General features: G+C 39.5%; 1 protein-coding gene across 1 annotated transcript; it reads right to left on the reverse strand.

Annotated features, from left to right (window-relative positions):
• Positions 1 to 238: 238 nt before the first annotated feature.
• Positions 239 to 15,977, reverse strand: RHAG (Rh associated glycoprotein). The gene is made up of 10 exons (XM_064650766.1): positions 15,746 to 15,977; positions 10,676 to 10,859; positions 8,830 to 8,980; positions 8,486 to 8,633; positions 7,580 to 7,743; positions 5,753 to 5,890; positions 5,378 to 5,499; positions 4,588 to 4,673; positions 3,640 to 3,713; positions 239 to 2,438 (listed from the first exon to the last, which is right to left on the reverse strand). The coding sequence occupies exons 1-10, from the start codon at positions 15,879 to 15,881 to the stop codon at positions 2,361 to 2,363; spliced, it is 1,281 nt and encodes a 426-aa protein (XP_064506836.1). The 5' UTR covers positions 15,882 to 15,977; the 3' UTR covers positions 239 to 2,360.
• Between the last annotated feature and the right edge of the window lie 10,386 nt (positions 15,978 to 26,363).

Here is a 26,363-nt window from a genome sequence, read left to right on the forward strand (position 1 = left end):
GGGAAAGAAAGTAACATTTGAAGCTCTGATTAAACAAAATGATCTATCTCCCTCCTCTGTTTTTTTGAGAGAACCTGAATGACTGATTTCTCTGGGACAGGAAACTTCTGAGAAAAAAAGGCAGAGGACAATAATGAGTTCTTGAAGGATGAGGGTCTGGATTACTATGGAGAGATTACAAGGAGAACTGGAGAACCAAACTGCATAGTTCATTTTTCCCCTTTTTGTTTTAAAAACTAAAGATAACTGTTGAGGGCATTATTCGCCACAGAAGGTTCAGCCTGAATATTAGGAAAAAATTCTTCACTGAAAGAGAGGTTAAACACTGGAACAGGCTCCCCAGGGAAGTAGTGGACTCACCATCCCTGGAAGAGTTCTAAAAACAAGTAGACACGGCACTTCACAATATGGTTTACTGGGAAAGGTGATATTCCATTCCAGGTTGGACTTGATGATCTTGGAGGTCTTTTCCAACCTTAATGATTCTATAATTCTGAAAGATTTACTGACAGTGAATGGTACTTCTTCACTCAGGCAGTGTTGACTCACCCAGACATTCCTGGGTGGTCAACACTCAAAATCAGTGAAATTACCTCACCTCTGTAAGGTGAAAGAAAGACCCTCTGAATCCCCAAACAAGATTTTGAGGGGTGACATTCCTGTATTGAATATAAGATTTTTAAAGGCTGTCTACATATGGAATATTTTTGAAGTACTTCAATACTTTGCAAATTATACAAAATCCCTTCTAAAATATCTACATATGCAATATTTACATTGTTAAATACCTTCTCCATTTTTACAAATATGATTGTGTGAAAGCTTTGAAAGGATAAAGCATATTTTATAGCCAACAAGGTAGAACAGAGTCAATTGCTGTACATCTGCAAAAGAGCATATCTGAACTGAAGTGTATTACAACATATGTGTTTTCATCTATAGGTAGAAATGTGGAATATATAGCAGTATACAGCTGATATAACATGAAACAACCCTGACTAGTATCTTTCTAAAGTTTTTGAAGGAAAAATACATCAGCAGAACTGAAAACATATGTGCTATTTTATATGAGGGTTTTTCTCTTTAGTCTGATGAGTCAGACTTGAAATAAGATGCTAATATAGATAAAGTCTTTAAAGTTCACCCACTTTAGCTTGTTCTTCTGAGACATCAGTGGTAGCTTTCCATGTCCAAATAATGCACTGAAGTGTTCCTTCTGCTAGATTTCCCATCCATTGCTTCTCCCTGGATTACTCCATACACATGGGCACAGATGTGGGGTGTGACTCTGCTTCTGGCTACTCTCATCTTGTAGAGTTCCTTCAGCTCCCTCAATTTTTCTCTCTCTTAGCTGAGCAGCCACTGTCATTACTTCTCAGGTTGAGTTAATTTACATTAATTTAGCTTCAATTTTCTTCTTTCTGCTTTCTCTTGTTTTAGGAGACAGTGACTTCAAAGTCAGTGACTCACCACATGGAAGTCCTCTCTGAGTCTTCTGTAGGTTGGACATGGTTTCTTTCCAATCAGTTCCTAACAACTCATGCTTTTTTTGGAGCTAGCATTAGCTCAGTTCATATTTATTAACATTACCAGTGCCACAACCCAAAGACATATTATGCAACTACCTGATTCTCATAGCTCCTACTCAATTCCCTTATTGTGTCCCTGAAACAGTCTAAAGAAATCTGTGACTGTAATGAAATTTTTCACAATTTCACTTTCTTCTCCCTTTCAATACACATATTAACAATGAATCTTGATACTCATATTGCCACTTAGAGTAGCTCATCAATCGCTGTATTCTGTGCTTTGCCATAAGGATGACTTCAATATTTTGTTTCCTGTCGTAATCAATCTTCAAAACACAGCCCATTTCCCCCCCACCCCCATCCAAAAATAAGACAACAAACTTTCTTAAAAAGTTAATATAGGATGCTCTGGTGAGAAGCTTGTTAGAATCTGAATAAAAACTATCAATTAATTTCTTCTTGGTTACCTCTACACAGCTGAAGGTCTGTGATTGTAACACAGAGATCTTGCAGTTAAATATATTATCCTGGAGGAATCTTGAAACCCAAAATTTGTTACAATAGCTATATTGACTCAGTGGCAACCAAAGATAAAATACAGATAATTTTGATGATGAACAAATATATTAGAAAGACCTAATTAATTCGTCTGGGCTTGGCATAATGACTACATACTCTAAAATCAAGCTTGTTTTATATCACAAAAATATAGTTATTTACAGCTACTTCTTAAAACCCCCCGGTGGTAAGGAAAATACTTAGATGTTGTTTCTTAGTATTAGAAATGTAAAAGAGCTTCATTAGCACAAATATTACAGACTAATTATTTTTCTACATGGCAGCTTCAAATCTGCTGTTCTCATCACGGTTGCTGGAGTGAATTTCATGTCCTTTCTCCTCTTCTGGAACCTGCCATAAAAAACAGAAGAGTTCAGTTAATGAGATATAGACTTACTTTTGCCATGAAAGAAGACTGAAATGTGCTGAGAATGTAATTCTATTTGTATATATTATGTGTCTGCTTATCAACATTGGCACAACCTGACACGAACCACCAGTTCTGGATTCTGAGGGGTGAATTTAGGGTTTTGTTCATTGAAGAATTCCCTAATGCTGATGTCAGCCGTGAGAGTACAGAATATATATCTGGGATTTTCAAGGAGCTCTAAAGAAACAAGGAGACTTCTCTAAAGAAATATAGATGATGTTGTATGCCAGATATCAGTGTTCCTTCCCATTATCTGATAAAGCTCATATGGAATTGGGTATTTTTGATCAGTGTTAGTGATACTACAGGACCTTCAGTAGAGCAGGGGCTGTTATTATCACGGGTCAACACAGGCTGTAAATTCTTCAGGCATTGTAAAACTTTCTTTTCCTGACATTTTTTAACATTTACATGTGACAACACATTTTAGGTCTTTGACTTTCCCAAGGTCAACCAGCACATATCTTGCAGAGTTGTCATTAAAATATTTTAGGGGTTTTTTTTGGCTGGTTGGTTGGTTGGTTTTTGTTTGTTTATGGTTTTGTTTGGTTTTTTTTGTGTTTTTGTTTTTGTTTTTCTGTTGCTGCACCTGATCTTTTGGCTCAAAACTTTCCCTTAGACTGCAAACCTCCTCTCATCAAAAGCCAAATTGTGTGGTTGGTCCATATTGGAATTTAATTCATTTAAACACTTAACGAGAACTCCTTTTTGCTTCAGTACATTTTATTTACAATGAATGTATGTCATGTATTAATTCTTGCCTTGCCTTTTTGGGTTTGTCCTGGCATAAAGGATAAAATTCAGGTTGTCTAAATTAGGAGTATGTCATCAGTCTCTAATAAGGAAGAGGATAGTTGATACAGTGAGCACTTAAAAGAGAGATAAAGAGCTCCACTGACATATCAATCTGTTGGCTGTATTTCTACTTTTTGTTCAAAAGGCCATGACTAGCTAAGAAGTCCAGAAAAGGTCCTGAAGATGGCCTTGATAAATCCACAGCCCGAGGCAGAGCATCATTTTTGAAAGTTGACTCAAGTGTGCAAACCACCAACTCAGGAGAGCAGGGCTGCAGTGTGATGTACATTTTCCAATATCACGAAAATAAAGAAGGTTGTATCTTACCTCCCAAAAAACAGAGTCATCAAAGCAGTTCTGGTCAGAGACTTGTCCCAAGAAGGGCAGCTTTAGAATAGCACCTGCAGGAAAAACAGCATCAGAGGTTAAAAAAAATGAGAAAATCACCAAATAAATGTCCCTAAGATGTGCCCTGGGGAGCCAGCTAAGATTTCTGACTCATTTCCTTATCTACAGAAATATCCAACCATTTTGGAACATCAGGTCACTTATTCTGAGGGGTGATGCAGATTTCTTCATATAAACATGAATAAGAGCTTGTTTTTAATTGCTCAAACCTTTCCCAGACTTCAGACTGAAATTTCCTGGGCTTTTTTTGTTTGGAAGTATTCAATAACACATGGAAACATGTGACACCTCATTGAATATGTATTAGTCTCAAACTAGTTACTGTTCAGAATTTTAAATCTGGAGAAGAATTCCATCCAGAACAACATCTTACTATTCCTATGTGTATATATATATATATATATATATATATATATATATATAAAAAACTCAGTATCTTTGAAGCATGTATTCAGTAGGATATCTAGAATCATGGAATCATAGAGACATGGAGGTTGGAAAAGACCTCCAAGATCATCAAGTCCAACCCTGACCAAACATCACCTTGTCAATTAGACCAGAGCACTGAGTGCCACGTCCAGTCATTTCTTGCACACCTCCAGGGATGGGGAGTCCACCACCTGGGCAGCCCCTTCCAATGTCTGACAACCCTTTTAGTGAGAAATTCTTCTTATGTCCAACCTGGACTTTATTTGAAGAAAAAAATATTGGAAAAGCTGCATTTCTACGTTAAAGTTTCTGCCAGTGTGCCATCATGCATTACTTCTATTTTGTGTTATTCACACGAAACTGTTGATACATTGACGTTCTCCATGGAAAAGTCTCTAAGTTCACACACAGTTCAGTTGCTACATGCGTCAGACTGACCTGTCAATGCTCCTCCCACCAGTGCAATTCCAAGTGTACTTCCCAGGGCAGCGGCCTGCTTGCCAGGAGTTAGCTGGACACCATGCCTGAAAGGGGTAGGAAACAAACCATTGACTATTGGAAAATTGGTACACTTTGAGACTGATGGTTGGTCTTACAACATTGTGCTTGCTGCCTGCTGGACTAGGTGGCTCATAGGAAAATATCCTAGAATCATCAAAGTTGGAAAAGATTTCCAAGAACATTAGGTCCAACAAATCCTGCCATTGTTGTGTACAAGACAAATCATGACTTTAATTTGACTTTTGGTTTAGACTTCAAATGAAAACAAGTTCTTTGAAAAGATTATTAGTATCCTGTAAGCTTTTAGAGAATGCTCCCTGTTGTCAAAAAGATCAGCGTTTCGTCTTCTTGGAGTCTTATAAGATAGTGGAAAAGACCCATTTTCCAATTTGTTTTGAAATATTACAGTTGCCAGCAGTGCAATTGTAGAATCATAATAAATATTTTTCTATGTTTGAATGGTTCTGTGCACTGAGCTTTTTAATGATGATTTTAATTTATTTGTTTTCATTTGCATTTTTAATCTGGAACAAACTTGGCATTTAAACAGTGTGTTAAAGGCAGGAGATTAAGAAAAATCCCATTCAAACCAGAATATGATGCCTGTCATTAAATCAAAGGTGTATTTCTGAAAAAAAATATCATAATTAGATCCAAAGAAGGTAGAAAATTAAGATAGATGTTCAAAAATTAAAAGAAACCTTTCTCTCATCTCTCTGTAACTCACATTGTCTGGTCTGTTACCGCAGTTACTATGATGCCAGCGATACCTCCCAGAATTCCAGGCAAACCATGCAAATTATGAACTCCACAAGTGTCTTGAATGTTCAGCTTGGATTCCAACAGAGGCTGAAATGAGGGGAAATCGGAAGTTTATAGTGAGTTTATAGAATTCTATGATCTCTAGAATGATGTGCAAAAGTGCAGAAGTACAAAAATAAAATCATTATTATTAACATAATCAAATTATTAAAAGTCACCATTGTCTAGAGTTTGCTGCATCAGCCAATTTCTATCCTCCCTTTCTAGCAAATGCATGGAGCTCCAGGAAATCCAAAGGGCAATAAGTAAATGAGAGCAGAGGTGGGTCCCCAATACTTACAGTCAGGAAGCGGAACCCAAGGACAGAGACAATTCCAGCAAGGATCCCAATGCACATGGCACCAAAAGGGTAAATGCGTAGGTCAGCACAGGTACCCACTGCTACTCCTCCTGCCAGGGTGGCATTTTGAATGAGTACCTGCAGAGGGGACACAGAGGGGGAGGTGATAAATGAGGAACAGTTTCCTTTTAGGGCTGAGTACCTCTGAAGGCTCTCTTGCACACAGAACTTTTCCTTTTCTTCAGGTGAGATTTTTCCAATGAAGAGGGAACAGGAACTTAAAGCAAAGTTCCCTGTTACATATTCTTGCTGTCTGTTCAAAGTTGCTCTAAGCCACTTTAATGAAGTCCAGCTTTTGCAAAGTCACCAAAACTCATATGATCTCTTGAGAATCCAGGCTGAGCGAGTGAGAGCTGCCTCCTACAACAGCAGCAAATCCAGATCCTGATCATGCTGAGCTCAGAGAAAACTCCATCTGGGGGAAAGGAGTGGGTGAAAATATAGGGCTGGATTTTAGGGCCAGGAGATGAAAGGTTGTCAGCCTGGCAGCCTCAAGTTAGTTTGGTTTTCCCTGTTGTGCAGGTGCACTGTGAGATTGTCAGGGAATAGGTCCTTGCCTTGGGAGACCTATTTTGGCTCTTGTAATAAGATAACTCAAATAGGGCTGTCTTTGGAATAAGACCCAGAAGTCCACCTGAACACTGGACTAATGTCACTATGATCCAGCAGGTCCTGTGGACAAGAGAAAATCATCATAGATTCATAGAATCATTAAGGTTGGAAAAGACCTTTAATGTTATCAAGCCCAACCATTAACCCTGCACCACCACCTGGACAGTCTGCTCCAGTGCTTTCCCACCCTTTTTGTGAGAAATTAAAAGAAATAATTTCTCTATACTAGAGGTTCTTACTAATAATAAAATCAGAGAAAAAGCTATTACAGCACTCAAACCTGTTTGGTTTAGAGCTGATTAAATCACATAAAACTTAAGAGTAAGGAAATATTTTAAAATATAAAATATCCGTGTTGTGGTCATAGACTTGGTATTAAAAGCCTAAAAAAAAAAAGAAAATTAAACACAATAACTTTAAAAAGTAGAAGAACTAGCCATATTTTAACAAAATTCGTATTTGGAAAAAACCCCCAAACATTTGAAGAAAGACTAAACTCCACGCAAACATAAAGAAAATAGTATAAAAGTAAGTTGGGGATAAGAGGAAAGTGGAAGAAGACCTCCATTGAAACTGCTGGGATCAGTTGACGGGCTGAGTCCATTCTCTCCCCCCCTCCCCGAGAGGGATGCCTGGGGTGAGAAATATGCTCTGTGCACGTTAAATGCTGCTTTTAGGACTAGAGCTTTTGCTTGTGCTTACTCCCTGGTATATTAATTAGATTGCTTCGTATCAGAGCTTGTGCTTGCTTAATATTTGTATCAGTAGATTGCTTTAAAATATATTTTTGCAGTAGACGCTATCACCGACAACTTTCAAACCTTATTAATCTGTCAGAATTTGTATTAATAAAAAATATTATTCTGTAAATTGCTAAAGTGAGTCCTTGCAGTTGCTGGTGGCGGATAACACCTTGGCAGGACCCGCTGAGGGGTCCAGGCTCTGTTGAGTTACCCCTAACAAGGGAGGTCGAGGTACGCTCAATAGATCTGGTGGTGAAGGGTCTCCTTATGAAACACTGACAGACTGTTGGACACCAGGGTTTCAACTTTCCTGGGGGATTTATGAGCAAATACCTGAACTCCCACCTTTCACGTGACACCCTTATCATAGAGGGTTAACTTTATTTAACAGAGGTCATGATGTGATTCTTACCATACTGAATTTGCCTCTTTTGTCCACCAAGCTGGAGAGGGCAAATGTTACGATGGTACTTGCAGCCAAGGAATAGTAAGTGTTGATAATTGCTGTTATCATGTCTCCCCTACTTGCAATGGCAGAGTTAAAACTGGGCCAAAACAGCCAAAGGAACAGGGTACCTGGGTGAAATACAAGTCAAAACAAAGCAAAGGCTATTCAGTCATAAAGAGTATTTTAATGTGAAAGACCCAACACAACACAGGTAGCTACAAGAAATGAGGGAGATGATTAATAAGAAACATGGACTAGCCAAAATACTGGAAAAAATAATAGAATACACAGCTTTTGACACTGGCAGCTGGGATTTTGACACGTGATCTCTGTCAAATCTTGCTAACATGCTGTGACCCCTTGTCACCGGCCACTTATTGCCAGAGCAATGTGAAACCCCAATCAGAATAAGAGGCATTAGCAAGACAGTTCACATGCAAATCTTTTATCAGCTATAGATATAACTAATAGTTTTAGTTGTTTAATTGGTCTGTGAATAGATCTCATGGACACACAGGTATATGGTACACAGTCATTACCATGACAGGCACAACTCAATCCTTTTAATTGTGATGGTTTTCTATGGAAATACTTCTTAAAAGCAGAAGATTTAACAAAAAGGAAGTCACCATGAATGTACAGTGAAAACGCATCTTTACTTTGATCTTTCCTTTCTTTTAACCAAGGAAAAGCTGTATAAATATATGTGTATCACTGAAAATATGGTCCATGCATCAGGCTATAAAGAATTTACCTCTAGGAGTATACTTAGGAAAATGAATGCAGTGCAATAATAGGAAAACAGTTAAAAATAGAGATAGAAGAGGAATAAACAACTAACTGCTCAGCACTCACTCTTACTTCACTTACCAATCATGGCAAACATATCTGAGTGATAGGTAGATTCATCATTTTCGTGTTTGTTTTTCAGACCAGGACGATACAGCACTAAGGTTACAGCCAAACCAAAATAAGCTCCAAAAGCATGGATAGTCATTGAAGCTCCAACATCTGTGGCCTGTAATAGGGACCCAAAATAAGACCTCAGATTTTATACAACATAAAGATGAAGATTTGATGAAAGAGAAGTCTGGATTATTTTAATGGTTTAATTTCTATGGTAGAAACTAAAACCTAGAATATGCAAACAGGAAGTATTGCAAAATGAAAGCATTTGTTATGAAGAGAAAACAATTATTGCTAGATAGTTGTACCTGCAGTACTTCGGCAACTAGATGTTCATTGCATGCAAAGATGGTGATCTCCAGAATTGTCAGGATCAGCATCTGAATGGGAGTTGTTTTCCCCAGAACTGCTCCAAATGAAATCAAAGCAGTTGCTGTACTGAAGTCTGCATTTATCATGCTGATAGTAAGAAAATAGATAAAAACAAAACAAGGTAAAGCAAAAAACCATGAAAAAGAGAAAAGTAGTTTAAAGGCTGTAATATCCAACATGACATATTAATATGATAGAGGTTTAACTTTTCAAGTATAAAATTATCAAGATCATCTTTGGGGGTAAAAATTAAATGAAATCTTTCCAGATGGATTTTGTAGGGATCTTATCAGCTGCTGAGGAATAAGTGTGGGATGGTTTCCTCCTGCTTATACCATAAATGTGCTTAACTGGTTGAAATTATAATGAAAAAACAGATGAGATGTACATTGCAGATGTGCAGGGATAGCATAGAATCATTTAGGTTGGAAAAGAACCCCTAAGACCATTAAGTCCAACTGTTAACACAGCACTGCCAAGTCCACCATTAACCATGTCCCTAAGCACCACATCTGCATGTTTTTTTAAAAGTTTCCAGGGATTTGACTCCACCATTTCTCTGCACAGCCTCTTTCATTGCTTGATAACCCTTTCTCTGAAGAGATTTTTCATAATAACGAATCTAAACCTTCCCTGGCACAACTTGAGGCCATTCCCTCTTGCTCTGTTACCTGGGAGAAGAGGCCAAACCCCACCTGGCTACAACCTCCTTTCAGGGAGTTGTAGAGAACGAGAAGGTCCCCCCAAGATTCCTTTTCTCCAGGCTGAGCCCCCCCAGCTCCCTCAGCTGCTCCTCATCAGACTTGTGCTCCAGACCCTTCCCCAGCTCTGTTGCCCTTCTCTGGACACGTTCCAGCACCTCAATTTCCAGCCCTGACTGCCACTTGGATTTCAAAGATGACAGGGAGGTCTCGGCTTCAGTCTGATGGTTTATATCATTCTGAAAGTCTTGCATGACTTTCTGTCACTGTGCATCATGTTTGCATGACCTGTCAGGCAGGTTCAGCATTAACATGTTTTGGGGAATGGGAAAGGTAAATAAAACTACAAATTTGTCAAGAACTTGGAGCACAGAGAGGCACTAAATTATGGATCCGTCTACAAATGCCTGCCTGTGAGAATTAAGGAGCTACTTAGAGTATTCCTGCTTGTCCCACAGTAATGTTTGGATGCTGTTGCTTTCAAAATTGTCTACAAGTTGCCTCAGAAAATAGAACTTCAGATGTGAAAAACACTCTGAGATCTCAGTAGAAGCAGGATAGATGAATGGGAGAGGGATTAAAAGTTACTGGAGACATTGCTCATGAGGCCTCTTATTCTGCGATCAGTGTTCAGACCCTACTGCAGTGTGATGCTCGTGAAAATCACTCCTTAGGAAGCAGAAGAAAACCTTGTGAGTGGATAGAGATGCTGTTCCAGACTTTCTTCTGTGATCTTGTGAGTCATGGAAAGACAGATCCTTCCATGCCTGCTGGATGCAGGATATGCTGTGCTACTGCTGAAATCTTCCAGCTTCTACAAGTCCAGAGACTCAAAGCAATCTCTCTGCAGGACTTACGGCCCACACATAATGTAGCACCTCAAATTTCATTCCACCCTTTGGCTCCTTTGGCCCAGGTGTGGCCCCCTTAGAGGTGAAGAGAGATGGATTTTGAGAGGTGGACAGTAAGGCTTAATGAAATTTAGGTGAACCTAAAGTCTGATCTCATAGATAGTGTAGTTTATGGCTTATCCTGATATCCTAAGGGATAGAAATATCAATTTTTGTAAATTCATATATACCTTCTGACATCAATTTGGATTTTCCCTCCATGCATGTGCCAAAATCCTTGCATCAGGGTTCCCCACTGGAGACCGAATGCAGCAATGAGCATGTTGATGCCAACACTGCTGAATCCATATTTCTTCAGGAAGGTCATCAGGAAACCAAATCCAACAAATATCATCACGTGGACATCCTGAAAATCTGAAGGGAAAACATGTCTGTGTAGTGACAATGAAAAGTGACTGGGAAGTGCAGAAAGCTAGGGATAAAGGAGGATTTAATAGAAAAGAATTCTGAAGTCGTCTCATGGATATGACACATTCTTCCCCACTTCGTGACCAGTCTACTAGCTGAAGACTGAGTGTCTGGGAAATGCAAAACCTAATTATTGATAATATTCCTCCTAATATAATTATAGAAAGAACATTATGGTTGGTATCCCTAAAAACTACTGTACAAGACATTGATTTATTTACATGGATAAAAGAAAAAGTCATTTTAAGGTAAAGTTTAAATTAAAAAATTAATATCATTAGTCAACACACACTTAGTCTTTCTTCAAATGTTTAGACTTTTTTCTAAATATGAATTTTGTTAAAATAGGGCTAGTTCTTCTTCTACTTTTTAAAGTTATTATGTTTAATTTTCTTTATTTTTAGGCTTTTAATACCAACTGAGTGTATGACCACAACATAAATATTTTATATTTTAAAATATTTTCTTACTCTTAAGTTTTATGTGATTTAATCAACTCTAAACCAAACAGGTTTGAGTGCTATAATAACAGCTTTTTCTCTGATTTATTGTTAGTAAGAACCTCTAGTATAGAGAAACCTTTTCTTTTAATTTCTATTTCATTGCTCTTACATACCAATATGCATGGAAAACTTGAGACATTGAGCTGGTTAGTATAATATTTGGCTTGAAGTTACAATTCCAATTACTTTGAGCATTTCTTAGTTTTGCTATATGTGTTACCAGATTCAGCCAAAAGAGGGCCCAGAAGTATAAGTTACTGGAGATTCCTGATAAATTCTTCTGTATTCACAGTGTCATATTCCAGCCCTGACCTAGCACTGAAACACTTACAGGTGTGTAGTAACAGCCTTTATGTTGCATCTAAGAAATGGCACTGTTAGTTGGCTTGGAATTAGATGATCTTTAAGGTCCTTTCGAAGCCAGGCCATTCTATAATTCTATAGAAATGCAGGTGGTTCATAAATATCCCCAATCCTTTTGCCTCCTCCTCAGGCTGGACATTTTAAAGCTGTCTGGACTTATTTACACAAATAAGTGTAAATTAGAAGTCCCGGTTAAAACTAGGTTAATTCATGGATGTTGAGGACAAATTTTATTGAGTCTAGCCTAGCCTATACCTTGAGCTTTAACTACCTTCATGCTTTGTTATAGAGAAGAGTAGGTCTGGAATGATTTTAAATGATGAATAAAACAGCCTGATTTGAACTGAACTGTTTCAGTAACTGGTTGTGTTTAGCAAAGCATAGTAGTTCTATTCTGTGGGGCAGGAAAACAAAGATTGGAAAAATGCTCCAGCAGATCCTGAGCAAAACCATTGCACAGGATTCTCCAAGGCTGCCCAAGACCAACATAATAATTCCAATGCAAGGTGGTCAGTCTTAACACAGAGATGCTTGTGGTATCTAAGTTTATACTAAAACTGTTTTGCCTAAAGTAGTAAACCACAGAACCCTGAAGAGGGATGCATTGGTTTTCCTAAGCCTTGAGTTATGGATCAATCACAGGACAAGGCATACAGGATCCCAGTACTAAAGAAATCCTGTTGGAGTGCTTGAAGAACCATCACACCCCCTTGTTCTCCCATTCCAGCGGCACAGGGCACCTGAAATTGTCCATCCAGTTTGCCATGCCTGTACTTGTATCCAGTAGAAATAGTATAATGCAAAGCTATACGTTGGGAATGATCTCAGCTCAGCATTCCTTCGCTGAGTGCAAAGCTATGGTGATCCTCCATTATTATTTTCATTTTTTCCTCTGTTCAAAACAACGGAAACAGCTCGAATTTATTGTGCTGAGGTGTTTAAGACATATAAAATCAGGCCCTGCACTGCAGTTCTGAGAATATAAATTTACCCCTGGATGGAACAATTAAATCTCTGAGGTACAGATGTGTTAACATCCTTGGGGACGGCATGGGAAGCCATTTGAACACATCATTTTGTGGACTCAGGGGAAGTCCTGGCTCAAAGTATATCCTAATAAACCTATACAACCACAGCATTAATTTTCTGTCAGGTCCTCAGGCAAACTGTGCTTTTGTGTGCACTTTGTAGACAGCTAAATTTTAGAGGAAGGGGTCTTAGAAGTGAAAATACAGGTATTAGGAAATCCTGCTTTTTATTCTAGTTCTTTATTGGCCATGAGCTCTGTCAGGTCAACATCGACAAGTCCAGCATGACATCCCTGCTGTTTGCTTAGTTTATGTCTCTACTGGTAAAGTGAGCAGCCTGGCCAAAAGGCACATGGCACAGGTTGATTCACAGGTTGAACCTGTACAGCTACCTGTTCTTCACTCCCAATTTTTCCCACCTGTACTACTTATTAAAAGCAGTCCCTTATCCATGCTATGCTTAAAGTCATACCTAGGAGCAGGTAAAGGAGCCGGTTTGTATGAGCCAAACCTGTTCCAGAAGGTTGCTCACAGGTCAACAGTGTGGGCAGCTGAGGGACAGCACACAGGAGCAGCACAGTCATACACTGACTGTGCAGGGAGCCAAGGGAGACAGCAGGAAATTCCTCTCACACCTCTTAGACACTGGTATTATGGAAGAAATAACTATAGGTGGTCCCTAACTGGATAGGTTACATTTAAAGACCTCTTCTTTGTGATGTTGGTGAGGTTTCTGCCCTCTCTCTGATGCCTTTTTAAAATGGAGATATTAAATTAAAGCAGCCTACCCCAGGAGCTCCCCAGGGAACACAGTGGCCATGGTGATGTGTGTGGTACAGGCAACCTCCATGCAGAAGAAGTTTACTCAGAAATGCACCACAGTACTGTAAGACTATTAAATTGCTGGCATTAAGCAGAAGAATCCAATGCACTTTCCTTCATTTTCCCTTGTATAAAGGGGACTCCAAGAAAATGCAGTCAGTTTAGTACCAGAGCCAGAGGTATGATACTGAGAATGGAGGAGTCATTTTCTCTGTTCTTGAGTGGTGAAAAATCAGTAAACTGAATCTAAAGGTCCTGTGTCCTAAACATCATCCTTCTGGCTTACCAAATTATACAAAGATGGCTCAAACAATTCTGTTCTGTGGTTGTATCTGTTGTTGTCATGTTCTTTTGGGATAGAGTCAGGGAAGGGGTAGGTGGAGAGGTGTTTTAGGCAATAGCTATGTTAAAAAAAAAAAAAAAGTACAATTATCCGTGCTGTCAAATTATTACTGTGGTTTCTGGCATAGCTTTTGCCTAGGTGTCACCTCCTGGGTGACAGTGGACCAAGAGTCATTCCCAATATACTGTCTAGCTAAGGCCACCTAATTTAGGAACTTGGGTAGTTCAATACAATTCGGATAGTTCGATATGACCTCAGCTAAGAGAGCTGGGGTTGTTCAGCCCGGAGAATAGAAAGCTCTGGGGACACCTTAGAGCACCTTCCACTACTTAAAGGGGCTATGAAAAAGAGGGAGAATGACTTTCTAAACAGGCAGATAATAAAGGAGGAAATTCTCTGTTCTGAGAGTGGTGAGATCCTGGCACAGGTTGCCCAGAGAAGCTGTGGCTGCCCCATCCGTGGAAGTCTTCAAGGCCAGGTTGGACAGGGCTTGGAGCCACATGGGATAGTGGAAGGTGTCCCTGACCATGGAAGGGGGGTTGGAATGAGATAATCTTTAAAATCCTTTCCAACCCAAACCATTCTCTGACTCTGTGATTATCATTGATGTGGCCAAGTTGTATCACAGAAATGGAATGGGCTCTGGCATAGCCTAAGTCCCTGTATCTCAGGGATACTGCTGCATTTCAGTGGGGTTAACCCAAATGTGAGTGATTAGCTCCTGATGTTCATCAGCTGACTTGCATCTGGAGCTGAATAATGCTGTGCATTCACTGTTCTCTCAGCTAGACAATGCTCTCTGTGAGAATACATGACACAAGACTAGACCCTGAGATCACATTCCCCTGTAATAATCACTGAAAGGACAGTTAGAATGAGCCAAAATGAGGGATGCATTCAAAATTACAAGGGTACTACTTGTACTTCTGTGATCCTCATTAAGAGGACTGAAATCAGGGCTACAAGTCATTGAGACAGCAGAGCCAAGGAAAAGAATGAGAAACCTTCAATACTGCCAGGAAAACACAGTCTGCAGTTCTGCAAACTTTGTTTTCTGTTTATTCACAACAATCTTATCTTTGCATGAGGAAGAGGAGGGTGAGAGAAGTCAACAACTACTTCTCAGGCCAAAAAGCTTCCTCCTTCATTTCATCAAGCATTTGCAGAGCAACAAATCAACAGAAACATTTGAAGGCTGAACTATCATTGCCTAACGGAGCTACTGCTTTGGAAGAGAGCAGGGGGTTATCCACCTTGTCACAAAAACTATGGCCCTTCATGGAGTCTGTATTCTGCAAACATTTTGTAATGATGATGCACATGCTGCCCAATTTCCATGTTCTCATAAGACAACCTTTCAAAACCTGGATGATTAATGTTCTAATAATTTTAATTATTTAATACAGTTATCAGGATAGAAGTTCTGGCAAGAAACGCTCCCATCCATCTCTGGAAAACGCTGGAATCTTTCAAAGCAATACATAGTTCTCCAGGTTTTGACCTGCTGTGCAAACACTGGAACTATTTTCAGGACTCTTCTCTCCCAGAACAGTGAAATTCTCAGCAGTTAGGTACTTACAGAATTTTATATGTGCTCAACTTGAATTTATCTTTGAAGCCTGCTGCTTTCACACCTCAGAAAAATTTGTTTGCCCCAAAGCACGACTTTATTTTCTGTCTGTATCAGCAGGTCTCTTAAGTTATTCAGAAATCTTGCCTAGGATTAGCTTAAAGAAATTCTAACTTCAATAATTCTTAGACAGCAACACTTACGTGGGTATAAGGCGTCAGAGTCACTACCGATTTTATATTCCACAAATATCCCAAACAAAACAATGGTGATCACTTCCAGAAGGAGCGCTAGGATGGAGAACTTGAACCTCATGTTGGTGTCCGAGGCTGAAGGCATTGCTGCAGAGCAGGGGGCTGGGAGAGCTTGATAATGGGCGTTTGCCTCCAGCAGAGCTGCCTAATTCAGTGGGTCTGGGTGATACAGCAAAAAAAAAAAGAGATACAGAGGAACGAACACACCGTCACACCCACTATGGGAGGGAAATATTATGGATCAACACGGCGATTTCTAATTTCCCAGGCTATTTCTGTGTGTGAAATCCTGCTTACATGCCTTCCCCCCCCCCACAATGTGTATTGCAAACCAGCTCATTCAGCTACAGTTGTGCTTCTCACTGCCTCCCTTTAAAAAGGAAATAGCCTTCAAGAAAATCTCACAGACCCTGGTTTGCTGCACGTAGTCAGGAACACAGCAACTCTCAACTGTGTTTCCTGTGGTCAATAATATTTTCAAGTTGTAGCTCTTCTTTGAAAAGGTAAATAATTTCTCATCTCAAATAAAGCATAGAAAATCTCCTGCCTTCTCATATAGGATGTGATAAAGCAGAGAGAATCTCTTTCAGCATCCTGAAGACATACTTGATTTTATTTCGTTGTGAAGTTCTCATTCTCAGAACACAAGGTGTCATTGTAAATTTTATTTAGAAAGAAAATTATTGTACTTCTTTATAAGTAGAAAGGATATTCCTAGTTCTTAAAAAAGAAAGCTTTACATTATTAAAAAGGAATTTGAAGAAAACAACTCAATTTTTCGATTTGAATTATTGCCTTTTTTTTGCATTTCCCTTAACTCAGACAATGCAAATAGGTCAGAGACCAAATCTGTTACACGGTTTTAAAAAGCTCAGATTATAAGCTTTCTCAAAAAATGAAGGAGAAAACCAAATTTCACCTAGATTATTGTTGCATGATCTTTTGCTCTTGAGAGTCACATCACTTGTCAAAATTTGTTCTGGCTCCTCAAAGTTTCATGGATAAAAAGTCATATTGATGTGATGGCAAGTAACTTGGTCTCTCTTATTTCATCAGTCAGAAGATGGGCCAAAATTGTATAGGAGGAGCCTTTATTTTATGGAAAATTGTACCTAATAAAAAAAGGGATGATGTTGCAGTAGTAGACTAATTGGTGATGAAGCAGTAGAGCCAGGGTACAGCAGTAAAACACTGTATCAGTCCTTGGGTATAGAAATCAACTTAGTATATAGATTCTGGGAGATGATGTTCAACCGGGCTGCTGTCCTGGAGAGATACTGTTGGAAAACTGCTCACATGAGATTTAAAGAACTCAGTTATTTTTAAGGTAACTCTGTACTGGTGCACAGGGCAGTGCCATGGCTTTTTCTCTGTTCCTAAGTCCAATTCACAGTTTTCTAATATGATGGTAGAATTAGGCAGTAATCCAAACTAAGTTTAAAATTATCTCAGCTTTTTCTCCTCGCAAATGAGTCTGTGCGTTTGGAAGGGAAATCAAATTATTCAGCAAGAACACACCAGTCTATCACAGGATCAAACAAGTGGTAAAGCTAAAATAAGAACATACGTGTTTTTTTTTTTTCTTTGTAGAGACTGTATTTCATTCAAACAGCTCAAAGAGAGGAAACAGGGCTTTGTTAAAATACTGTTGCTCATCCTTGCTGTGCCACAGGATAAGACAGACAGCCAGGTTTGACTGTGAGGACCTGTGAGCTCTTACATTAGCACAGGAAGTGATTAAAAAAGAACAAACTCCTGAGCAAAGTTCATTGTTTTTTACCCATAGTTCGGCCATACATATCTTGTGTTTCTCAGTTACATAATGCTTTCCCTGGTGAAGATCTCACATGACATATGTGCAATTCTTATTTGAAGTCCTCTCAGGGGTACGGAAAAGTTTCCTTGTTGAAATCTTACTGGGGAAAGTGCCTTTTAATAGTGCTTAAAATTTGAAATGGGTCAACTCCATTCAATCAGGACTTTCTCTGTGGTTATTACTTTATATCTTAAATCGCATTCAGATACATAAACACACAGACACACCACTTATATCAAAAGAGTATTCATACCTTTTTCATTTTTTTTTTTTTTTTTTTTTTTTTGGGGCCAGAAATAGTAACTAAGCTGTTTTCCTGATGAGGTGAACCAATGTCCAGCAGCCACAGATCATTGGGTCATAGATATGTACAGATGATTTGCATGCAAAATAGGCACTCTGGAGAAATTTCAATATTTTTATACTCCAGTATTTTTTTCTTCTAAATAAATGAAACATTTCTCTCTCATCATGAGCAAGGTGGAATCTGTTACCAATTAACTTCAAATATTGCCAACATTAAGCAAAAAAGGGCTGGTACCATCAGCTGCCAGGGAGAAAGAAGTTGTTTTATCCAGAGGGTGGAGCTGAGCTACTTTGTTCACTGGATTTTTTGGGAAAACCCAGTTTGGCCTGACTCGTACCCTCTCTTTTTGCCTGTTACAATGGGCTTTAACTTGTATCAAATTTGGGTCTGGGCACTGCTTAAGGAAATGGCAGGTCTTTTGGATATTCTCTTCAAGCCTCTCCAAGGATGAACATCCATACCCTGAGTCACTAATGGTGGCAAGGAAAACAGTCCTGGCTTTCCTCAGCTAAACCTTGGACTGTTGTTCTCTGCGACTGTGACAAGATGCTGCTCTAACCAGAGCACCGAAAATGACAGTTTTAGACTCTTTGTAGCTCATCCCAACCTGATAAGACTTTCACAGGACAGCAAAAAGGCATGTTCACAGCATGTAGACTCCCCTCTCTGCCAAATCTGATTTCTCCAAGAAAAAAGGGAAAATCAAATCACAAGAAGCATTTGGCACTGACAAGGATCTGTAACCGCTGTCCCCTGTATACACAGCTCTAAACAAAAATAGCTTCATTTCTCTAGTGGAAATTCTCTGGGGAAAATTATCTAAAGGAGAGGAGATTATTCCCACTTTTTTTAGGTGTTTTGTGTATGAATGAAGTTCCCTACTAAATTGTTAAACTTCTACAGATGGTCATGGGCCCTAGATCATGCCATCTGTGGAGAATATGGCATGTTTGTCCTGTTAAATCATGAAAACAAGGGCTGGATCCTGCAGCCCTAGAGCACAGTTGAAACCTTTGTTCACAGAAGAAAATTAGTAGTTCCTGCATTTTGGTCTGATATATTTCCCAGCTGAGGCAACTTCCATATCAATGGCTGTTGGTCATTCCCATTTTTTTTTCCTGATTGTCTTGTTTCTGACACAGGTTTTTCAGGTGATGGGCAACAACCACCTGCAACATCTCATTTCAAAGTCTTTCTGTGTCCATCCAGATGCTGCATAGGGCAATCAAAATGTACACAACTGGATCTGCTGGTCTTCAGGAAATTCCCTTGTGTCTCCTGATTAGCTTCATCCCAATCCCTATGGCTATAAATGCCATGGAAGAAGTGAGATTGTTCTTTAATAAATATTGTTGCACACCTGGATCTACTAAGTAACTTTAGGTATTTGTCTTTTAAATGGCTGTTGGGGCTTTTATCCTATTTTCCCAAATGATGAAAAAAGAGGGTGTTTGTGGCATAGCACAACCTCTATGTAAATAAATGAGAGCAGTTATGGCAGAGTTTCAAGATTCTAGGACGATAAAATCCCCTTTGGACATGTTTGTTGGCTGACAAATGCTCAAATCAAGTTCAGGATGTCTCCTAGAAGAGGCTGATGTTATTTGAGACTCTGAGCTCAGTTCATTGAAGTATGAGATATGAATATCCCCCAGTCAATGATGTGGATTTACAGAGCATGACCTGGGTGCACACCAATCTTCAAGCTACTTCTTGGTGTGTGCTCTTGCTGTGAACACAGCTACAGAGAGCAGGGAGGTAGGATAAGGTGCAGCCCATCTGCACACTGTAGCAAAAACATTTCTTAGATCTCCTGGCCTTTGAGCTGAGTAAGATTTTTTCAGAACATTGACATTTATCCCATTTCTGTGGTGTCACAGTAGAAGTGTTTTTTCATTAAACACTAACTTTAATTCTTTAAGTCAGCAGATCGCCTACCTCTCCTCAAGTTGAAAGCTCAGCCAAGTAAATGCAGTTTGTCCATGCAGTCCTTAAATAGCCTTCACCTTAAAGAGGGAACTAACAGCAAGTGGGTTTTGCAGCTCCTTGGACAGCAATGATGAGATTGTCTTGAGTGGGTCCATATCACCCCCACCAGCCTCTTACCTGATTTCTTACAAATGTGAGGAAAATAAAGTCATTAAGGCACCACTTAAAATCTGTTACAGGAAACACTAAGATGTCCACCAGAAGAGCAAGTGGAAATGGACAAAAACCAGTCACAGATTATAGGTAGATGATGGTTTAATTTAGGTCAATATTAGAGTGCCTCTTGCTGAAGTAATTGCATTTTGTTTTTCCATTTGAAAGCTTACAGACTTTGTTCTCTAAGACTTTACTTGATTACTATACAATACTTTTATTCTTTCCAGTGAGCAAAGAACTCATAGGAGTAAACACTAGAAGGAATTCCAGAGAATTACATGCAGTTAAAATGTGTTTGGCTAAAGTGGGACTTGAAAAGGAGCATGGTTGGCTTAAAAACTTGACTCTCTCATATTTGACTTTTATCGCATGAGCATTGCAAAGCAGGAATAAAATGCAGAGGCAGAAGCTTTTGGTTGAGGTGTATCCCAGAGTTGCAGAAAAGCTGTTTGCAAGAGATAACAGAGCTGTTCTCCCTTCTGCAAGGGCCAGTGAGCTTGTTTGTACTGCTCTGGTGATAAAAAGGGCCTACTTCTGCTAAGATGGATGATTTGCATACACCTAAAAACTCTACCTATTATCCTGTGAGAGCAATAAGAAAGAGTAAAATAGCTACAATTACATGTCTGTTTTTAAGTCTCAGATGGCACTTACAAAAGTTGTTAGTGATAAGTCATGTATGTTTATTGACTTTTCTTACGTTACTGTATTTTTCTTGCTCCTCACCAGTTCTCTGTGCTTACTCACAACTGGGCACTTGAGGTGGCTGCTCCTGCCAGGATAAAGTCCTTTACCAAATCTTGCTCTGAGGGTAAGTAGGTGTTAAGCTTCTGAAAAAGCCCAAGGAGATGACTGCAGACATGGCAGTGTGTCATTTCAGTTGTCTTTCCTCACAGAGGATTCCTTCTAGATTTCAAAATCCAGGCTGTAGCTGCGAGTACACCTGTATTTGTGTTCACTCTTTGCATCATGCCAGAAGAGCATTAGGAAAGGGCACTTCTACAGAAAGTTGAAGAGAATTGGGTTGAGTCTTGGGTATTAGGAAAGAATTCTTTACTGTGAGGGTGTTGAGGCACTGGCACAAGTAGGAACCTTTAAAGATCACCTCATTCCAACCCCCCTTCCATGGGCAGGGACACCTTCCACTATCCCAGGTTGCTCCAAGCCCTGTCCAACGTGGCCTTGAACGCTTCCAGGGATGGGGCAGCTACAGCTTCTTTGTGCCAGGACCTCATGACCTTCACAGCAAAGAAATTCTACCTAATATCCAATCTAAACCTTCCCTCTGCCAGTTTAAAGCCCTTACCCCATGTCCTGTCAGTACATGCCTTGAGAAATAGTGACTCTAGACAACTACAACTATGACATTAGTTGATGTAACTGCAGTGTTAAGTGTATTCATCTCTTTGCCTTGTCTGTAACAAGCTGAATTATAATCCCTGCCTTGTGGCCCAGGATCTTTTTTTCCTTGTATCAAATTTTTACCACTTTTCTGTGTTACTGAATTTTAAGGTGTCTCTTCCACTATTTGTGAATGGTAATTTTGGTGATTTCCATTTCCCCATTTTCTGAAAACTGGATATATCCCTTTGAACTTCATGAATCCTCTTTATTTATTTTGCCACAGATGATGATTCACAGTTACAACATTACTCAGTAAAAGGCTGTGCTGTTCCTGCAAAAGTCCTGTGTGCTCTCTTTGTTGTAAGGAAAGGCCACATCACCTGAGTGATGATTCCAGGAAAACTAGCATGTTTTCTGTTTCAGCAAGAGAGCCTGTTCCCATGCCTTCCCCTTCATTTTGCCCTCCTGTTGAGAAGGTTAAATACTTCTCTCTCCTCCAAATCTTGCAGAATGCACAAATGGTACCGAAATCTGAAGCGAGATGCATGATGCTAAGTTTGCCACAATAATTGCAATTCATGCATGAAGGATCAAAGAGAGTTCAAGGAGTCAAAATCAGGGAATGTTCCTCAATGGAAAGGTCTGTTAGCTTCAATTTCCCTAGCTAAGGGAGCTCCTGGGTTCCTTCACACAACGATCCATCCACAGCAGCCAGACTGAAGGGGGTGTTTGGTAGATTGAGACTGTAGAAAGCAGTAATCTCTGAGCCACACCACAAGTTGAACTCCAACATAAACCGTGTGGTTTGTACTTGTGTTAACACTGATCCACAAGTTCTAATCATTTTGACCTTGGCACGAGTTGCAAATGTGGGTAGAACAATTAGTACATAAAAAATTCCTACAAGAAACTCCCCTATTGTTTGTTTTTCCTGTGTACAACTAACATCTCCTGCAGTTGCCTGAATATTGAGACAGTAGGGACTTTGTTTGCAGCTTGAGAACTGACCAGATGAAAGCCACGATTTGTGACTTTCGTAATTAATTTACATCGCTGGTTTTTTAGTTATCAGGAAGTGAATACTAAATCACTGAGTAACCAGAGGTAGCCCTGTGCTATTGAACTGACAAGATGAATTTATTATTTCCTCACAATGGGCCAAGGACAAATTCAATGAACAACTGCAACCCAACTTACTATCTAAAACACAACACCCCTTCCTGGACAAGCCAACACTGGAGGTACTACTGTGAATTGGGAGCAAATAAATGGGTATATAAAGAAAAATAACTTCAGTGGAAAAATCCAGTCTCTGAAACATTCATGCCAAGCTGTGAAAGACACAAGTTTTCATGCCATAGCTCATTAGATGCCATATAGTTCTTAGATACTTCCCATTTACCTCTAAAACATGCATAGAAGCAATAAATAACTCCTATAGGACTGGATAAAAATCTTTTACCCTGGTTTGTTCAACAGATATGTCTAGATCTGCAATGACTCCTAGTGTGAACCTGCTGGAATAATCTAAGCTCCAAGGGTTAAAGCTTGGTTTATGACTTAGTATGGTCAATATTATGACAAAGTCATCTGGATTGGTTTTGGGTTTCAAATGCATCCATCCTTATGTTTATTGATTACAGAAAGGATGGTCCAAGGCTAATCCAGGAGACAGGGCCAAAACCAAGACTAGAGACAGGCACAGATGAGACAGGCTGAGCCAAAATGGGGCTCCTGGGGCCATGGGCAGGTGGTGGGAGAACCTTCAAGGGGACTTGGGCAGGGACATTAACATGAGTGCCCTGAGTACACTAAAACCTCCTCAATGCTCATTATTAAATACTAAGTTTGGATGACTATTGATATTTCTGGTGATTTTTGTCTGTCCAGCAAGCTTTCTATATTTTTGGATGGCTTCTGCCTTATCACAAGTTTTTTCTCCCAATCCTTACACTCTACAGTTTGCTTTCATTTCACTTTTCCCTCCTGGTCCTTTATACATTTCATTTCCATTGCCTCTTCTCTCCTTTCCGATTTATAAACTGATTTCCTCAGGAACATTAATGTGCTGCAATCTGTGGAAGAAACAAGATTGCTGTTTCCAACACCTTATTTATTGTGGCCGATTTTTTTTTGCCTCTTCAATCACCCAGCATTTGTCTGCTTAGGAACATGGAATTTTTAAGTCATTGAGGACTTTTCCTGCAATTGTAGGTAGGCTAGTACATACCACCTTAGATAAATGTTTTCCCCTCTATTTGTGAAGTTTTTATGTCCCTCTTCATCAAGGGTTGGACTTGATGATCTCAGAGGTCTTTTCCAACCCAGTTGATTCTATGATTCTGTGATTGATTCTATGATTCATTCCAATAGAAGGCTGCTGCCGACTTTTCCAGTTTAAATTTTTAGAACTTTTTTTTTCACCAAATTTGGTAACACAGTATATATACCCTTGGTTTTGTGCTGAAAATTAAGAATGAAGACCAAGATGTTGAGAAACATCTCCTGCCATAAGAAATAGTGACAGCTGCACAGGAGACACTCCTAAAAAACCCATTAACTTAAGAGTCTGTTTCAAAAAAACAGGAGATATTTTATATGTTTTCTGATACATTATTGGGTGAGGGTGGAAAATCTCCTCCACTGTATGGCCAGAGCTGCACAGTCACATTTGCACAAGAGGTGAATCCATTCTTGCTTTGAATTTACAGAAATAATGTAATTTCTGTGTCTTAGTAGTTCTTAGAAACTCTCCCCTACTCCTCAGTGTTTCAGTCCTATGCAAAAATCACAAGGGCTACATTTTTTTGCTGAAATAAACATCTTTTGTCCTTTTAGAAATCACTTGGTGGGAAACTTGAGTTATCATTTGTGTCTGTACAAAGAGTGCTGTGCATCGCTAAATAAAAATAACATGGTTTAACATATATTTCCTTATTATCTTCAGTATACATTTCTGGAATTTGTTTCCATTGGGAAAAGACTTTTAAAAGAAGATAGGTGAATGGTTTTACCTGCCCTAAAATAGAAACTCATGTTTTAAAGTCAATCAGTGAAATAAAAAACCTTGTGCTTCATTCAAAATTTGTCAACAAAATGAACAAAAGCCTTAATTTGATTTTAGTGTGGCAGCTTGGCTTTCCTCCTTTACTTCCACCAATTTATGCAGAAGTGGGAGGTAGAGCAGAAAGCAGAGGAGTGTTATTGATGCAAAACAGAAAGTGACAAATGTCATTTGTTTTGAAATGGTCATTTCCATCACTGCGGAAAAAAATCCCCAAGAATGTGATGGTAACCATTTTAAAGAGTCACTTTCAGTTACTCACGTGCTGAGCCTCGGATTACCCGTCAATAACAGACTGAATAGTTAATATGGGCCATTTCTTTAATGTGGGGGAGAGCATTTCCATGTTGATCTGTTGCCCTAACTTTTCCTAAAAACTGCCTTTCTGCAGGACTTGTTATGGATGCTGGTGACAGAGTATCTCTGTTAGTCCTAGGGAACAGCCCAGCTGTGGCACTGCACAGACCCCAGAGCAGAGGACTGAGCCCAGTGACCAGCCCATGAACCTTCAGATGTCACCAGCCAGTCGGCGTGGGAGGGAGTGCCACTTCCTTCCTTGTATCTCCTGGTGCCCCCTGTCCCCTTGACTCGTGGTCAGACTGAGATACAATTACACTGGAGGTGTGGCTATCAAATGTGATACTATATTTAACAGGTCTCAGTGCTTCATAGGTTCTTTCTCAGCGTTCACTAATTAATCTTCCTTGCCCTGAATGTCTTGGATTATCTCTGTGGTGCAGTCAGTGGGTCTGAAGCTCAAGGTTAAATGTCTTGCTCTCAGCCCAGAGCAGAGATAGTAGCTGTCAAGAAACTTCTTAATGAGAAAGTTCATCTCCTGTTTTTCCACAGTTTTACTGTGGCCCTTACATTTAGAGGAATGCAATTTTTGGCAGCCTGGCCTAGAAAACCAGGAGCAGCCCAGGGGTGGGAAACATCCTTGTCCTGTTCCTGCTCTGATGGACCTTTGCTGCTTGGTCTTGCTCAACCAGCTTGCCAGACTTTTGGTTTTTTGGAGACATTCTGACAACACAAATTTCTAATGGCATGTGAAGGTTTTCAACCCTTGCTTTCCATTTAGTATAAGGTCCTGAGGAAGTGAAAAACTCCTCAAGTTTCTCCAGAGGAGGTTTAGGTTGGGTATTAGGAAAAATTTCCTCGTGGACAGGGTTGTCAAACATTGGGACAGGCTGCCCAGGGAAGTGGTGAAGTCACCATTCCAGCAGGTGTTTAAAAGGTATGTGGATGGGGCACTTTGAGGACGTGGTTTAGTGGTGAACGTGGTTGTGCTGGGTTAAGGGTTGGACTAGATGATCTTAGAGGTCTTTTCCAACCTTAATGATTCTGTAATTCACTGCTTAACCTGTTGTTATTGTAGGTGAGATATGTTAAAGACATCAGTGAGGCAAGTTTGATGGAAGATTTGTTCTAACATACCAACAGCTGGAGAAAAACAGGTAAGATACAGGCCCATGCCTCTCAGCAAGGCTTTGAGATACTGGAAGTGAAAGACCTCCACTGGGCTTAGCCCAGAGGCTGATTCTCAGGCAGCCAAATTAGATAATGATACTATTGCAGTTGGTGCATTTTAAATATCAAAAAATGTTCTTTCTTCAGAAGCTGTCAGACTGTTAATTTACTTCATAACATTTGTTCAAAACTATGCTTAAAAACCTTGTCATGTAAATTGTCTGCTGAAGAGCTCTTACACCACTCCCCACAGATAAGACTTAGACTTGTACCATAGTAGTTGCTCTTATCATCTCTCAGCATATGTGCTTCTTGTGAGTATATCTGGAATCAGAATAAAGAAATTCCTGGTGTTATTTGTTTCATGCCTGGACTAACACCTAAAATGTAGCACAATGCAGCACATTCCAAAAGCATCTGCTAG

This window comes from Pseudopipra pipra, chromosome 3 (assembly GCF_036250125.1).
Source record: "Pseudopipra pipra isolate bDixPip1 chromosome 3, bDixPip1.hap1, whole genome shotgun sequence".
NCBI lineage: Eukaryota > Metazoa > Chordata > Aves > Passeriformes > Pipridae > Pseudopipra > Pseudopipra pipra.